At 45.1% G+C, this 16,569-nt stretch overlaps 1 protein-coding gene across 5 annotated transcripts in view; it reads left to right on the top strand.

Moving 5' to 3' along the window:
* The window catches only part of camta1a (calmodulin binding transcription activator 1a), a 372,700-nt gene that overhangs the window by 144,204 nt on the left and 211,927 nt on the right, over positions 1-16,569 (top strand). For all 5 annotated transcript variants that reach the window (XM_085782880.1, XM_085782882.1, XM_085782881.1 and 2 more), the window contains exon 4: positions 13,574-13,641. In XM_085782880.1, coding sequence (XP_085639006.1) covers positions 13,574-13,641 — 68 coding nt within the window. The remainder of the gene's footprint in view (positions 1-13,573; positions 13,642-16,569) is intronic.

Below are 16,569 nucleotides of genomic sequence, written 5' to 3'. Positions count from 1 at the left end.
AGGTGGTTCGGTTCTGGGGTTCTGGGGTTCTGGGGTGTGTCTCGTGTCTCGGAGTCTCGGATTGAGAGTTAGAAATTGGTTTCATGCAAGGGTGCCCCAGTCATTTGGCTGCACTGAATAGTGGAATTCAGAGGATAATGCAGGCATTAATTGATTCTGGAGCCTGAAATAAATAGGCTTTCAGGCTCACATGAGACAGAACTCTGCTCATTTGTGCCTTTCAAGGAAGACAGGGGAGTCTCTCCCTCCTCACCCCTCCTCCTCCCGCCCCATCCGCCATGGATAGGTCCTGCAGGAGCCTTAAAATGAAAGCTGACATCAGTTGATTGATATGAAGTGAACGGTGACCTTCTGGATTCCACTGTCACTTCATTTATGCATGATACCATCGCTCCTTGACTTTTGGGAAAATTTGGGTTGATATTTGAGGATATAGTGCTTATATTCTTAAGATGTCCCCACGGAGAGAAATCACACCTCAATTATATTTAGATGACATTTAATGTCCTCTCTGTGGATTTTTTATTCGCCGCAATGTCTTTCTCACACAAAAAAGCACAAGAAAAGCAACAAACGTAACATTTACGTCGGCTCTGTCTCTATATCAAATTGAAATTACATTATAGGACTCAAACAGACTGGGCGGCTAGCTGTTGGATGTTCAATCCGACACGGTACTTTCAATATCTGCTGTCTGGCAAAACAAGAACATCTGTCAAATGTAAGACGTACAGTGAAGAATGAGAGAGAGAGAGAAAGAGAAAGAGACGAGGCTCTGTGAGATCCAGTAACTCTGACTGCTCCTGGAGGGCATTTCCCCCCCTCCTCCCCATCCTCCCCATCCTCCCCATCCTCCACTCCTCCACTCCCATCTATTGGTGGACAGAAGTTGGGTTTGAGGGCGGAGTGTAGGGGGGGGAAACAGCCTGGAGTCTCTGCAGTGGGGCTGGGGTAAGGTCGGCATCATGGAGGCTCTGCCACTCTCCGTTCTCCTTGGTTGGGCCGTCAGCGGGGGGGCAGAGAGGGGTGGGGGGGGGGTGGGGGAACAGACGTCCCGCTGCACAGATGATGAAGAGGGCGTGCAGCGCGCAGACGCCAGAGGTCAGACAGCCACGGGGCGCCAGGAAGTGAACCTGCATGGCCACTTCCCGCCGCCGCGCCCCGTAGCACACCACGACGCCTTCACATGCACACACATGCTCTCACTTTTTTTTCCCACCGTTTACTAATACCATTCCATACCAACTTTATTTATAAAGCACTTTAAAAACCCAGTGGACCAAAGTGCTGTACAAAATCACACATAAAATATACAATAGGTATAAGACACAAAATGTACATAAAACATAACAGAATAAAATAAAGTGCATTTAAAATAACACTATATAAAACCAATAAAACAATTAAAACATAGCGCATAGGTAAATTAGTCAAACAATAAATAACTAACAGCAGATTAAAAGACATCAATTTAAAACAGGGTCAAAGGCTATGGAGAACAGGTGGGTTTTGAGGCGCTTTTTAAAAACATGCAGCGATGGAGCTTGTCTGATGTCAAGAGGCAGGTTGTTCCATAACTTTGGTGCCACAACTGAAAAAGCGCGGTCCCCTTTGAGTTTGGTGGTCATTTTCGGGACTTTCAGGAGCAGCTAATGTATCGCTATACAGTATATTTCTGCCAAGCCTGCAACACATCTTATAAAGTCTTGCCAGAAGTTAGAGCCCGAGGGAAAGGAGAGGGGTGGGAGGGAGGTACTGTAGAGATAAAAGAAAAGAGAGGTGTAATAGAATCATTACACAAGACACATCTCTCAAGGGTACAGCAGTAGGAGGTCTCACATGAGGCAGGCGCACAAACATCCGTAGCAACAACTTACAGGGTCACAATGCGGCGTAATTACGGCTGACAAAGATAAATGCATTTCATCGTAGTCAACTTTACGTCAAATCTCTCATACACCGTCCCCAACACACACACGATACACAATACACAACAAGCTGTGGTTTCATTCGCACATAAAGCCTTCTGTGAGAGTCCTCCAGGTTTATCTTGTGCCCAATTACACTCTAATCTCTCTGTTTTTCCTCCCTCTCTCATCTTTAACTGTCTTTGCTGCAGCTTCCGTCATCCCTCCTGTCCTGCTTTAAAGGGACATTGTGTAACTTCTCCTGTTATCTATTCACGAAAATCGATTATTTCGTTCAAAAGTCTGTTTTTCATTAATCAGTAATCCCCCCCATCAACAAACTGAAGTGTTCCTTTCAGCTCTGAATTAGCCGTTCATATCATTCATATCTACATGGAGCGGGTAAGCTCGGTGCTGGCTGCCATGTGGTGTCGCCATGTTTTTACGTTCAGTGGCAGCGTGACGGTAGGAAACCACGGAAACTCAGCGGAGACACCGGAGCTGTCCGCTCAGGTCGAGGTGGCGTCTGTGAAAAGTCACCGCGGTAACGCAGTGAGGAGGAATGGAGCGTTACACTGATGCTGCATTCACCTGCAGTCGGGCAGACGGCCGTCGGTAACAAACCAGATGTCATTTTAGTCACAGAAGTCGAGAGAAAGCCGGTAAAATGTGGGTCAGGTAAACAATACGACATCGCCATGGCAACATATTGTCACGTGTATTGTTTTGCCTCGTGCTGACGGACCACTTGTTTACATAAAGGCTTGTTTATGCCGTTACCTGCAGCGGCTGTCGTCCGTCTGACGTCTGCCCGATTTCACGTGAATGCAGCATAAAAAATACGATTGAGTTGCTTGCGATATACAACCACAACGCTAGATGGGAGGAATTCCTACACAATGTACCTTTAACACAGGCACAAGTATAATAGGCCTAATATAGTATGTACTGTATATATACAGTATATGCACACATTAATGCATAAAGAAACACAGGGTGGCGTTTATGCCCCAGGTGTGTTTCTCCTGTGTGGAGGCCTCCTCCTCCTTAGCTGTTGCATTGTGGGAAGCTGTGGCTGCGACCATTGTAGTCCTTCAAGGCCAAATAATTACATCCTCTCAACGAACGTCCGAGACAGCAGCCACGGCAACAAAGCCAAAACAATCCCGCCTCATGCCAGCTCCCTCTTGGTCCTGGTCCCTCTCTCTCTCTCTCCTTTCCCATCAGCATATGGCTGCAGTTTCTTATTCTGAAACAGAGGAGACACAGCATTCAACCCCTCTCACACATACAGTACCGACTCAAAGGCTACATAGAGGGAAATTACAGTATATATGATATTGCACACACCAATATTGTGGTTTAAAGGGCCAACGAGGAGTTTAGAAAAGCGGAAGTGTTTTCACACTACATTTCCCATGAGCTATGAAAGCTTTTATCACAGATTAAAAAAAAAAAATCCACTAGAAATGTACAATTTAAGATAATATAATAATAATGAACTCCTCACTTCAGCCCTGTTGCTGTACAGCTGGAGCTGTCCTAGCAAAGCAGGGGGAATCAAAACTGGAGAGGAAGAGGAAATCTAATATCTATTGAGTGATTATGATGATGATATTAGTTACATATCTTTTGTGAAATTATGTTGCAATTTAGGAATATTAATTAAAACATATTTCCTCTCTGTCCCTCTCTCTCCTTGAGAAACGGGCTTCCACACTTAGCCAGTGGTTAACTTTTACTATAGCTAATCCTAATTAAGTTTCCCTTTTCTTCTCCTTCTTCTACTGTAATGCTGCACTCTTTATCTAATTGGAGCTTGTAGTATTGTGCCTGTCTCCTCCTGCGTTTATTGTTTTTTTTCTTTTGCAATTGACTATTTCTTAAAGCTGACAAACGTTTGTGGTTAGAACAGACGCACTTGACAAGCTCGCTGCTGCTTGACTGGTCGCTGAACACTTGTCCCGTCTTCATGTCGAACATGGAGATGGCTGACAAATGAAACGAAGAGAAAGCCAACACAGGAAGTGTCTTGTGCCACCGTGTCGTTGAGCCACCAGAGCAGCTTCACTGGGCCTTGGCGCAGTATTCGACAAGTCTCTGTGACTCTAGTGGAGGGAGGAAATGCTGCTCCTCTGAAAAGATCTTCTTGTCCAATTTGGTGTTTCAGTAGCTGTGGTGAAAGAGAGAAAGAGAGAGAGTATGTGTGTGTGGAAACATCTGTTGTGTTTCTCATTGATCATTTCTTCAGGTTTTTACCTTTGATTTGTCGGTTTCCTGTGGAAGCCCAGGTGTGTGTGTCTATGTCTGCTTCGTGTACATCAATAATTTTTCATATCTCTGTAATAATAAATCCCAGTCAGGCTAATGTAGTGGCCACTTTAAAAAACCACCCCGCTCCTCTTCCTCTTCCTCCTCCTCCTCCTCCTCTGCCACTGTTCTTATTTATTGCTAAGCCTTCTGCTTATATGAAAGTATGTAGCGTATAGAAGTGATATAGTAAACAAAAAGGGGAGTGCTGGCTGAGCAGCTGCTGTGCTAACATTGATTGTGGGAGCAGGGAGGCGTGCAGCGTTGAGGAGCGAGAGGAGGCTTCCCAGGAGAATGCCTCTCCCCCCTCCCCAACCTTTTTTTTTTTTTTTCAGAACAATCTTATGACCAGCATGCCAAGCAGAAATGTGAAGAGAAGCATTGACCAACTACTGGAAAACATCTAAGCTATCCACGATCAATGCCAAATTGATCCCAGAACTATGTATAATGTAGGGCAGCGGACGGCTTGTCTCGCTTCTTCCCACTTCCTGTATGGGATGGAGAGGAGAGGAGAGGGCCGGACCGTAGCAGGAGCAGAGAGGAGATACATACACAGCCAAATCGCCTAAGGTGTGTTTTAAACACATGGATGAGGCCTTTATGGGGGGAAAAAAAGCTGTACATGCATGCGTGCTGAGCAACTACTCTGTGATGTTTGTTTTTTTTGAGCCAGTTCACAGCTCCCTCACTGAATTTTTGTTCCACCATGATGATGCACTTTTTTTTTTTTTTTAAATCGATCTGTACATCAGTTGCCAAAACACAGTTGGGGTTTGTGGTTGTGAGTAAGCTTACAATAAATAGAAACAGCTCTGTTGCTTCAGAGTATAACAGAGTGGACACAGTGTGGCTTCCACACCTTCGTTTTTTAGCGTCGGGCATCCCTGGGAAGCCCCATTCAGGTCCTAATGAGCACTAACCCACAACAGGAACTCATAGAGCATCTTCCTCCTCTTCAGCAGATGCCGAGTGCAGCTGTCAGTTCAGCAGCTCCATACTTTTTTACTTTCTCAACTCCTCTCTCTCTCCCCCCCCGTGTCTCTGTTTGTGTCTCTCTCTGACCATTCATCTTGATAGCATATCCACTGCATCCTATTATGAGCCGTGCTCAAACTGTCTTAAAGGCTAGCTGGAGGTTGCAGCTCGCTAAAATAGATTCACTCTACCTACCTCACTACTTTCTCCCCCCACCCTACCCCCCCCCCAACCACCTCCTCCAGCTTAAAAGAGTAATACGGCCATATGAGATTACATAGATACTGTGTGTGATACATTATTGCGAGTGCATTAAGAATTCATGAAGTATAAACAAAAAACCCAAAATGATTCAGCGAAGGTGCTTTTGCTTGCAGAATCGAACCGAAGCGCACTTTTTTAATCACCATACCTTCACGCTTCTCCTGTTTTAAATGCATTTATCATTGTCATGGGGAGGGGAAAAAAACTAAACTTTGTTCCTCCTCTCTCCTTTTTGATTATCCTCTCCCCTTTCAGTAACTCTCCCACCCTCCTCCTCCTCCTCCTCGTCTGTCTCTCTCTTCAGTGCCCGTCTCTATTTCTACTGTGGCTATAGTTGCATTTGAATTTTGTCTTTTTTTAGTGTGTGTGCTTGTGATAACCCGGAGCATCAGCAAACCACCCCACCCAGCCAACCCCAACCCCCCCACACAAACCCGCGTCAGTCCATTTGTGCCGGGCCCGGGGCAGCTTGGTTTCCTGGGCTGCCCTGGAGGAAATATCAGATGACCTGGCTCTCCACAGTGAAAAAACCCAGGTCACCGGGGAGGTCTCCTCTCTCTCTCTCTCTCTCTCTCTCTCTCAGCATCCATCCTTCCCCCGGCCTCCTCTCATCCACTTCCTGCTTTCAAGTGCAGGGCAAGGTCAAAGCTTTAAGGCTGCGCTCCCCAGACTTCACCACGAGGCAGGCTAGAGGCGCTGTGCTCCGCTCTGCTCTGCTCTGCTCTCTAACTAGTCTTTGCTCCATCTTTTTTTTTTTTCACATCTTCCTGCTCTCTCATATTCATTTCATTAGCTCGGGCTCTTACTGCAATCAATACTGTTGCTAAAGTTAGTTTTTCTAATACAGCGATTCATTAAGTGCCTTTTCATTAGTGTCACTAGAGCACCAGTATAACTGGAATAATACAGTAATGGACAAACATATGCTGTAATTGTGGGATTTTTTTTTTTTTTTTTTGGTGACGAAGACCGGTTTTAAATGGCTGAGCTCACGAAGAATGAGTCATTTCTCTGTTTTTACATAATGTGTCCAGTAAATTGTGGGTTTTTATATAAAAAAAACCGAACTAAATTAGATTCCCAGACAATGATGTAACTAAGAAAACATGTTTGGGAATTCTGCATCGTTCCCGCGCCTCGTTTGCTGTCACTTCAGATGCAATGTGGATGCATGAGGAGGAGGAGGAGGAGAGAGAAGAGGAGAGGAGAGGAGAGGAGAGACATTATGGATGGTGTTTAGAGACAGGTGTCTGGTGCGTCCTGAGATAATGCCAAAAGACTCCTATCTCTCCTTCTAATGGAACAGCAACAGTTGTTTCAAGTGATCAGGTCTGTCATCCAAATGTTGCATCGTTGGTGCTCTCAACACCTCTCTTTTGTCCCATAAATCAAAGTAGGTAGCAAAAAAGAGAGAGAGAGAGAGAGAGAAGCAGTGGGAACAGCAAAACAATCTCGCCTCAGGTCATCCCAGGACAGACACTCTGCCATGGAGTATCTCTATCGCACACCGGTCTCGTGACTTTTACAGCGCAATTAAAAAATGATTTAGATTTTTGTTGTTTGTCAACCTCATGCTAAAGTCGTCTAAATATTTTTTCCCTCGTGAATCCACATCTGATATCCTGTAATGAAAAAAGCTGAAACTGAAAGTGTTAGCACCTTTTTTTTTTTTTTTTAGTTTTGCAAATTCATTAAAAAGAAAAAACAGAAGTATCACTCTGACATACGTATTCGTACCCTTTGCTGTGACTCTTGAAATTTAGCTCAGGTGCCTCCCATTCCTTTTGATCATCTTTGAGTTGCTTCTACACCTTGACAATGCATATCAGAACAAAAACCAAGCCACAAGGTTGAAGGAACTGCCTGCTGAGCTCAGAGACAGGATCGTGTCGAGGCACAGATCTAGGAAGGACTGGGGGAAAAAAAAAAAAATATATATATATATATATATATATATATATATATTTATATCTGCTGTACTGAAGGTTCCCAGAAGGAGCACGGTGGCCTCCATATTTCTTAAATGGAAGAAGTTTTGGACAACCAGGACTTTTCTTAAAGTAGCTTCAGGGGGAGGGAGATAGACCTTTGTAGGAGAGATGATCAACAACCCAATGAAATGTTTGAGTTGAGTAGGAATTTTTATTCAAAAACCAGAGATGAAACCAGGTATGGTGCCCTACAGTAAACCAGTGGTTCTCAAAGTGAGGTCTGGGGACTCACAGGGGTCCTTGAGAGGGTTAAAGGGGGTCCCCAACATTTTCTCCCCAAGAAATATTACATTTTTTCCAGAAATTTCTTGAAGTTTTTCCAAAAATTCATGCCACTGGCTGTAATTTGAACCTACATTGACTAAAAACTGTATTCAGTCTCAGAACAAATATTTGCGTATTTCTGGCGTTTGTTTCAAAATGTTGTCCAATGGGGGGTCCGTGGTCTAGTTTGAGTCAGTTTTTACTTTTGTCAGTAAAAAAGTTTGAGAACTACTGCCCTATTATACTACCATACCAAGGGTGAAGCATGGTAGTGGCAGCGTCACCGTGGTGTGGTGTGTTTGGGACAGTAGCCAGGTCCTAACCATCTCTTGCACTTCATTTCATTTGTGCAAAGAGACTGGCCACACTCCACTGAGAAACATTTACTTCCTGGTTCTTGAAGTTTAAAATGATTGGCTCTGGCTTTACCCAATCGCTAACGTTTGGTCGTGACACATGTCAAACAATGACCATCCCCCATTTCAATGAGCAAAGCAAGGGTGTGCTACAGTAGATGTCCGTCAACGACAGCAGCGTTGCCACAATGGAACAACTGGCTTCGTAAACATCCATCTCTGCCGCCATTATGTATGAACTACAGCTTCCGACTTAGCGCATACTGTAAGCTCGACGTCATCGGCCGCCCGGTAGATTGTCTGCAGGAGAAAAGCAGAGAAAGCATTTCAATCCCAGGCGGAGCACTGAAGGGAAATTAAAATTGAGCAATGTACAGTACGTAGGCGGGTGGAGCCAGGCTAGTGGGACAGCTGAGGGAAAGCACAACATAGCAAAGTAAAGATAACCATAAGGAAAATAGATAAGGTGCAGAGGTTCACCTATATGACTCTGAGGTGCTGAGAGTGACGACTCTGCACCAGCCAGAGCAGAGCAGCCTGGCATAAACCCCGATCCAACATCTCTGCAGAGACCTGAACATGGCTGTCCACCCACGGATCCCATCCAACACGGCGAAGCTTGAGAGGATCTTGCAGATAAGAATGACAGAAAATCCCCAAATCCAGGTGTGCAAAGCTCGTCGTGTCACACCCAAGAAGACCCGAGGCTGTAACGGTGCTTCGCCTAAACACCGAGCAAAGCATCCGAATACTTATGTCTGTGTGATATTTCAGTTTTTCCCATTTTTGATAAATTAGCACGGAAGTTCTGTTTCTTTTCTCTCTCTTCTTTTTTTTTTTGCTTTGTCATTATTGGGCTTTGAGTGGCGATGGATGAGGGGGAAAATGAATTTATGATTTTAGCCAAAAAAAAAAAAGCTGCAACATAAAATGTGAAAGAAATGAAGGATGAATGCTGAATACTCCGAATCCACAAGCTGAGGCTGTAATGAAATCCATTGGACATGGCCTGCAAACAGTTGCTCCTGAAACTGTCATTACAACTAATTTTGAGACAATCAAAAAACGAGTCAAACGGTGTTTATTTTCTTATAGTTTACTGCTGATGCTCCCACATCCCACCCCACCCCCCTCTGGTGCAAAGAAGTGGAATGGGATGAATATGTTAGTGTCATCTCCAATTTCAAATAGGTAGACATTTCAAAAGCTGATTCTCTCTGGAGAAAATGTTGTACCTCTGGAGTGAAAATATCATTTGAAAGGCGAGACAGTAAAAGCCAGTCATCTCAAAATGAAAATTTTCTCATGGTGGCTTTTCCTTTTCACCTCAGCAGTTATGGGAAAAGGGGGAGAGAGAGAGAGAGAGAGAGAAAAGAGAGTGAATGAGAGTGAGAAAGTGGTGTGGAGACTGAGCAGGACTAGATGAGTGAAGAGAAGACACATCCTGAAGAGCATGTTAATAACGTGCCAGGCCCAGACAGGTAACCGGTAATCAGGTCCTCTGATTGTAATAGTAGACAGGAAGGAACACACACACACCTACACACACACACACACACACACACTGGGCTCTCCATCTCCATCAGCCCCTGAAACTGCTAGTCTGCTCTGTCATGTTCTGGGGCGGCCCCCTCTGCTAACTGTGTGTTGCAGCTTTTACAGAGACAAAAGAAACAAATGAGATGGCTGGGTTACAACAAACAGCTCCGGGTTGTTCTTTCCCCTGGAAAATGAAAAGGCCCCCCCCCCTCTGTTTTTTTTTTTTTTCTTTTGCAACCACCGTGTCAATTAGAGGAGGTTGTGCTCGTACTCACTCTCCGGTTCATTGCTACAGTAGCTTGTGCTGATTGTTATTTATTTAGATCGGGGGGCTCAGAACAGAGTTCGCCTCGACATTGAGTGAGTGCAGAAAAGAGCCTGAACTGATACAGTTTATCTTCACAGCACCTGGAGACAGGGCCGCTGCTAGGAATTCTGGGCCCCTTGAATGAATACTAAAGTGGGCCCCTTACCCCCTAACCCCTGACTTTTCCACTTTTTTTCTTTGACTACGTAGGTATTATCATTTTTTATTCAGCCTACTTTGTTTTGATGCTAATGCAGCATTACTATGAGTATTAGTCAGGGTCTTATGCAGAATAATTCAGTCATACAAAGATGAGACGACTGGATTTTTTTGGGCCCTACTGGTCGCTGGGCCCCTAGAATTATTGTCATCTTTCTCCCCTATAGAACGAATCGCCTTGTTGTTTACAACTACTTCCGGGTAGAAAACCAGCATGAGAACAATAGTGACGGACAAGAGTTTCGATATATCTCATTTTTCATCACCGTTTAGACTATTCTGATGTTTGTAAAGTTTATAAAACCAATGATTGGACAAAACATTACTATTTATGTGTGCACGTTTTTGTAATTAGTCATGGTTATCATAGTGACTCAATAAACGGTCCACGAAAAAATATTTTCTCCAGCGGATATCTTAGTTACAACATGACTGAGCTAACTGGAGTAGTTCCATGTTGTGTCCGACAACGGGGGGGGTTTAACAGCTGACGTCCTGATGCTTTCTAGACACTGTGATTCCCCCAAACTGAATAAATACCACACATAGCAACACAAAACACACACACAGAAATATTAATGTTTCTTCAATCATTTCATATTTGTCTAAACGGTGATAGGGCGTGAAAAATATGATATATAGGCTAGCTTAGCTAAACTCTCGTTCGTTACTACTGTTCTCATTCAAATTACGTGTTAGTTTTCTACCCGGAAGTAGTTGTAAACAACAAGGCGATTCGGTCTATACAACGGCCCTGCTTTCCAGAAAGGATCATGTCAGTTGGGGGAGGCCACGGCATAAAGGAGGGGGGTGGGGATGGGGATGAGGGGGGAAATATAAACAAGCCTGCATGAGCGAGGATTCTGACCTAAAAGAGAGAGTGAGGTACGAGCTGTGTGTACAGAGAAGCCTCCTCTGAATATTTCCCCGGTGACGGAGAGCAGGCCAGAGGCAGCGAGGTCAGCAGATAGAGTCCAAAGCCCATTGACAGCTGCTGGTTTGACTTTGATACACCATCAGTGTTCAGCGCGCCGGTTGTCCGCTCCCACCCCCCACCACCCCCTCCCCCTTCTTCTCCTCCTCCTCCTCCTCCACCACCACCTCTCCTGCACTAACCCGCAAGCGTGTTTGCTCAACCTGAACGCACGCTAGCCCCTCATTATGCCGCCCATGCAGACTTTGTCTCTTTGCAGCTGTTTAATGGCTGCACGTCTGTTTTTGTTTGTTTCCTCACCATAAGATTATTGCACCTTTATGGTTGGTCGGGGGGTTGGAATAATCCCTGGCATCTGTTCGGAGTGGGAGGGGTGCGCAGAGAGCCAGAGGTTTTGTTTTTTTCCCTCCTTCTTCTTCTTCTACTTTTTTTTTTGTTTGTTTTTTTTTAAATACGAGACCATGCGGCCCTCTATTTTACAGCTGGGGCTGTGGCTCGGTTTTTTTAAAGGCAGGAGTGATGGAGGAGGCCGAGCGCTAACAGGCACAGAGGTCACTGAAGGAGCTTCCGTCGCCGTTTATCCCTCCCAAAATGAGCACAGGATAGCAGGGATTAATCTAATCACTGCTGTGTTCGTCTAATTTACTTACAAATGTATGCAGAAAAAGTAACTTCACTGTGACCCCGGCAGTAGCATTATTATTTCTAGGCCTGTGGGCATTATAATTGCACAACTAACATAACACTTTTTCCCTATGTTTTCAGTATATTCCATCACAGACGTGTCTACTCTCGTACTTTCCTCTGCTTTTATTTTGTTTTCCGGCCGTTTAGCAGAAGTAATAAATGAGCGGAGCAAGTCTGTGAGCTCCTCCAGTCCCGACAGCCGCATCCCCTTCCTATCTTTTTTTTTTTTTTTTCTTAATTCAAGACTCCATCTTGTCATGGCTTCACTGCCTCCGGTCGTTATGGCAGGAGAACAGGAAGTTAATCAACGCAGCATTATCTCCCAGCCTGCACCTGGAGGCAAGAGTGCCAGTCATGCTACCACCACCAACCCCCCCACCCCCTCCTCGTCTCTCTCTCTCTGGTGGGACCCCTGCCAGCCTGGGAACCCCTCGCTCCGCTCCGCCCTGCAGCTTCCCTGTGGGCTATCGCCAGTGCGCTGTGTCTCTGTGCCAGGTCACACTTGTGACACAGCCGTGATGAGCCAATGGGGGGCCTTCTATGCAGCGGTGCATACTTTATATGGTGTATAGAGGAGGATGCAAGGAGATAAAATACGTAGATAAATAAATAAATAAACGGCTCAGTTTTTTGTGATCTCTCTGTGCCGCCACATATGTCTCATATTTTCCCCCCCAATTCCTGCTGTAGAGAGACGGCCAGTGTTTTTGGAGGCATCATTGCTCTATGTGGACTTAAAGTTACAACATGAAGCCCCAGAGGTGACTTTTTATTTTTTTTTTTATTTATTTATTTTTTTTCAAACTCCAGCCTCACAGAGCGAAAAACAGACAATATTTGAACAACATATTCATACTTAAAGGTTTTTTGCGACACTCAGCGCACGAGAGGAGAGAGAGACGCACGCACGTCCCTCCTTTTTTAGTAAGTGAAAAGAGCCAGATCTTTGTGGAAGATGGCAGCAGGTCTGTCCTTGTGTCTGCCTCCCCTCTAACAGTCTGAGAAGCTGACAAATGTTCGTGCTGAAGAGTGAATTGCCGGCTGTCGCTGGTAATCATTAGGTTGTCTACCAGCATTCAAAGTGCTTTTATTTCTGCCCATTAGTTTGGTGAGAAAATGGCCGGGTATGGTCTAGCGTGTTCCCCCCTTTACACTCAGACTGATGCAGTAGGCAGGGCGAGCATGGGAAACATGAAAGTGTTTGAAGTATCTCTATTTATGCCAGTGGCAGTTTTGGCTTTTTTTTTTTTTTTTTTTTACTTCAGTGTCTGTAGCATCTCTTTGTACACAACTGACTCAAAAGGATCTACAGCTTTTTTCTGAAGTAGCAGCACAGACGCATGTCAATATTGTGAGACTGGCGTGTAATTATTATTCAAAGGTTAAAGAGTGGATTGATCCATAGAGGAGTGTCAAGGGCAGATCAAAGGGATTTGGGGGAGTATCGGACCAAAAATGTTAAAAGCTGCTGCTCACTCTCAAACACAGAGAGACGTCAGTCTCGCGGAGAGCACCTTGATGTCCTCAGAGGAGAACCTGATCAAAGCGCTCGTAACAAAGATGGTCTCGGAAGATGATCTGACCTCAGCTGCATTTCACTCCTGTCTTTCACTTTACTTTTACCAGTCTTCATTTACCTGAGCCGCTCGGCACTGCCCCGGTTTCCGTCTTTCCTGTGTGTTTGTGCTGCTGGTTAGACTGTCTGAATATCAATGAAGCGGTCTCACCGCTGTATTACAAACACCAGAGAACAGTGATTAAAGATGACATATCTAAGCCTCACTCCCTTCCTCTCTCCTCTCTTCTCTTTTTCACAGGAGATCGCAGCTTACTTGATAACATTTGAAAAGCATGAAGAATGGCTAACGACATCCCCTAAAACAAGGTAAGACAATTACACTCCTGCCCTCTTTTAAAACATAAGTTAAAATTCATAGCCCTTAAAGGATGACATTCAGGGAGCCCAAAAAATTTCCATTTTTAGTTTAACACGTTTTTTCTTCCTCTCCACAAGACTATTTCCCTCATGCACAGCCTGCAACCTCCTCCAAGTTCAGTGTAGGATGTTTAATATTACAGGCTGCTGATGGCTGTTCAGAAAAAAGTTTACCATTTGCAGATAAACGATAGAATATTAATATTAACTAATAATTGCCTTTTAGCAAGCCAATTAACATAGCATGCAGTGGTGCAGCATCTGCTTTGAATGGTATGTTAATATGTTCCTATCTGTCTGCACATTCGCCACTCGGCTAATAACGCTGCCGAGGCTGGGAGTGTTTGTGTGGGTCAGACGTTACGCCCACGTGGAGCAAAATGCCAAGAGCTACTGTGATATTTGAAATAGAAAAAAGGGGGACGCCAGCGTTGCAGTTAATTTATTTTTGTTAATGTATGCAGACACATACAGTATATAGGGCCAATTTGCAAGTGAAGAACACTGTTTGGAGTTCCAGCCGTCTTTTAAACACACACATTCAATGTCAGAAAACAAATGTGTTTTGTGGGTTGATGTAACTATACAGTATATAATCTGTGAAGGCTAGTAATTAAAAAATGCATGTGGCTTCGTTGTTGTAGCAGCGTTGTTGGACTTCTCTTTGTTTGAGTGGCCATGTTGTCTTGTCGTCAGGGCCGTTGCTAGGAATTCTGGGGCCCCTGAAAGAAAACTAAAGTGGGCCCCTGACTTTTCCACTTTTTTTCTTAGACTACTTATTAATTATCATTTTTTATTTAGCCTACTTTGTTTTGATGCTAATTCAGCATTACTATGAGTATTAGTCAGGGTCTAAGCAGAATAATTCAGTCATACAAAGATTAGACTACTGGTTTTTTTTGTGTCTCCGGCCCTGCTTGACGTTCACTGTCAGCGAACACAATATTTCCTCTGTCCTTTACTAAAAATTTACATGCTCTCTTCATCAAATCAGCTCAATATGTTAAACCTCTTTTCCCCCCCTCCTCTATTTCTGTGAGCTGGACTTGCTATGCTGGCATTAATAGCCGTCCTCATGCATGTGTAAATGGACCTTGGGCTCACTGACATAGAACCCATTCCTCACAACGTCCCCCCCCACCCCCCACCCCCCACCCCAACCCACCCCACCCCTCCTCTCTCTTCCACTGCCTCGGAGGGACATTGATAATAGTTCTGCATAAAGACACTGCCAATTAGAATTCGTTCTCTGGTGTAATTATGGAGCATAGGCCAAAAGAGCACCGACTGAGCTCACCTGTTTTTTTATCAAGAATGTCTCCTCCTCCTTCTCTTCCTCCTCTTTGAGCCACTATACTCGCCAAAAATGAAACCAGTGTCAGGTTTATTCCAAACACAGCCTCTCACCTTTATCATCCTGCTGTTATTCTGTTGTAGAATTATAAATCACCGAAGCAACAAAGGGTTAAAAATAGAGAGAGAGAGGGGAAGGAGAGAGGGTGACGGGTGATAAAGCATTACAAATTTGGCCCGGCATCCTCCAGACAGCCTAAAAATGACACTTTGTGTGAGCGACTTTTGATCCGAGCGCTTTCTAAACAAATGGTCGTCGTCGCGATGCTCATGGCCACAGTCTGTCACCGCTGGCTGTCTGTCTGTCTGTTACACGGCCAGCCGCGGTCTCAGCTGCCTGCCACACCGCGCCGCTCAGGGATTGTCTCAGTGCAGGTGCTGATATCTCAGCAAACGTGTCACCAGGGAGCAAACCCCCCCACCCACCCACCCTCACCCCCAAGTGTGCACCTGCAGATGACCTGACAACACAACAGCACTTTCACTGTTTTAGAGGAGAGCGGCCATCATCTTTTTTTTTTCTTTTTTTTTTTGCGGTATGGAGAGGCAGAGAGAGAGAGGTGGTGAAGTGTTTGTGTTTTACCAGATGTCAGTGAAAGGGTAGAGTGTAGTGATGGATGTCTGGGCAAGGTAAGGCAGGAGGGGGGGAGAGGTGAGTGAAAGTGTGCAGCATATATGTGTGATTGATGGGGGCTGATTGATGGCTGCATGGCCTCTATATGAAAAGCTTTCTGCTCAAGGTCACGGGTGAAAGGTCAAAGCCGGGACACCTGTAGTTAAACGCAGCGTTATCATTTGTCAGCACACGTCTTGACGACTGAGTGTGTGCATGTGTGCGTGTGATTGTGATTGTGGGTGGGTTGACCCCTGTGGGGGAATAGGGTAAGTAGGCTAATTCCTCCCCCTGCCAGTGCCTGTAGACAGGGTCAGCAGGGCACGATGGGGGAGGCAGAGATAAGCAGCGGGGTCGTACAGTAACGCGGAGAGGCGTCGTTGCGCCGTTGCGCTGCACGGCTTTGCACCGCATGCGTGTAACAACTCTGACACATGCAGGTCGTAAAAAAAAAAACACGGGGAGCGAGGAGAGCCGGAGCTCAAGGAGCTGACGGCAGCTGTTTGACCAAGGTGACACGCATGCACACACGCACAGGACATGCCCTGAATAGAGATGGCACCCTGTCAACACATGGAAGATGAGATGAAGTGGACCAATTATACACATGCACAGATGTATTTTCCCAGAGCTGATTCACGTTAGTAGTACACACAGGGCCGGATCTACTAAAGGTTTGCTTGTATAAAAACGTGTGCAAACTTGATGCAAACACCCACAAAAAAATGTGCATGCAAGCTGATCTACTACGAGTGCACTGAGGATTGCATCTCTCAAACGGACACAAAAAAAGCATACACGATGCATTTAGTGCATTTGCCTTGATGAATATGCAAATACGGGCGTTTCGGAGGAGTAGATGCCCCTTATCTGGGATCTTAGTCGATCAGGCCCACAGTTACAGTATCGGC

The sequence above is a fragment of the Trachurus japonicus genome, chromosome 7, assembly GCF_045865225.1.
Source record: "Trachurus japonicus isolate A0001 chromosome 7, Traja_1.0".
Taxonomy (NCBI): Eukaryota; Metazoa; Chordata; class Actinopteri; order Carangiformes; family Carangidae; genus Trachurus; species Trachurus japonicus.
This window is presented reverse-complemented; position numbering and strand designations above follow the sequence as displayed.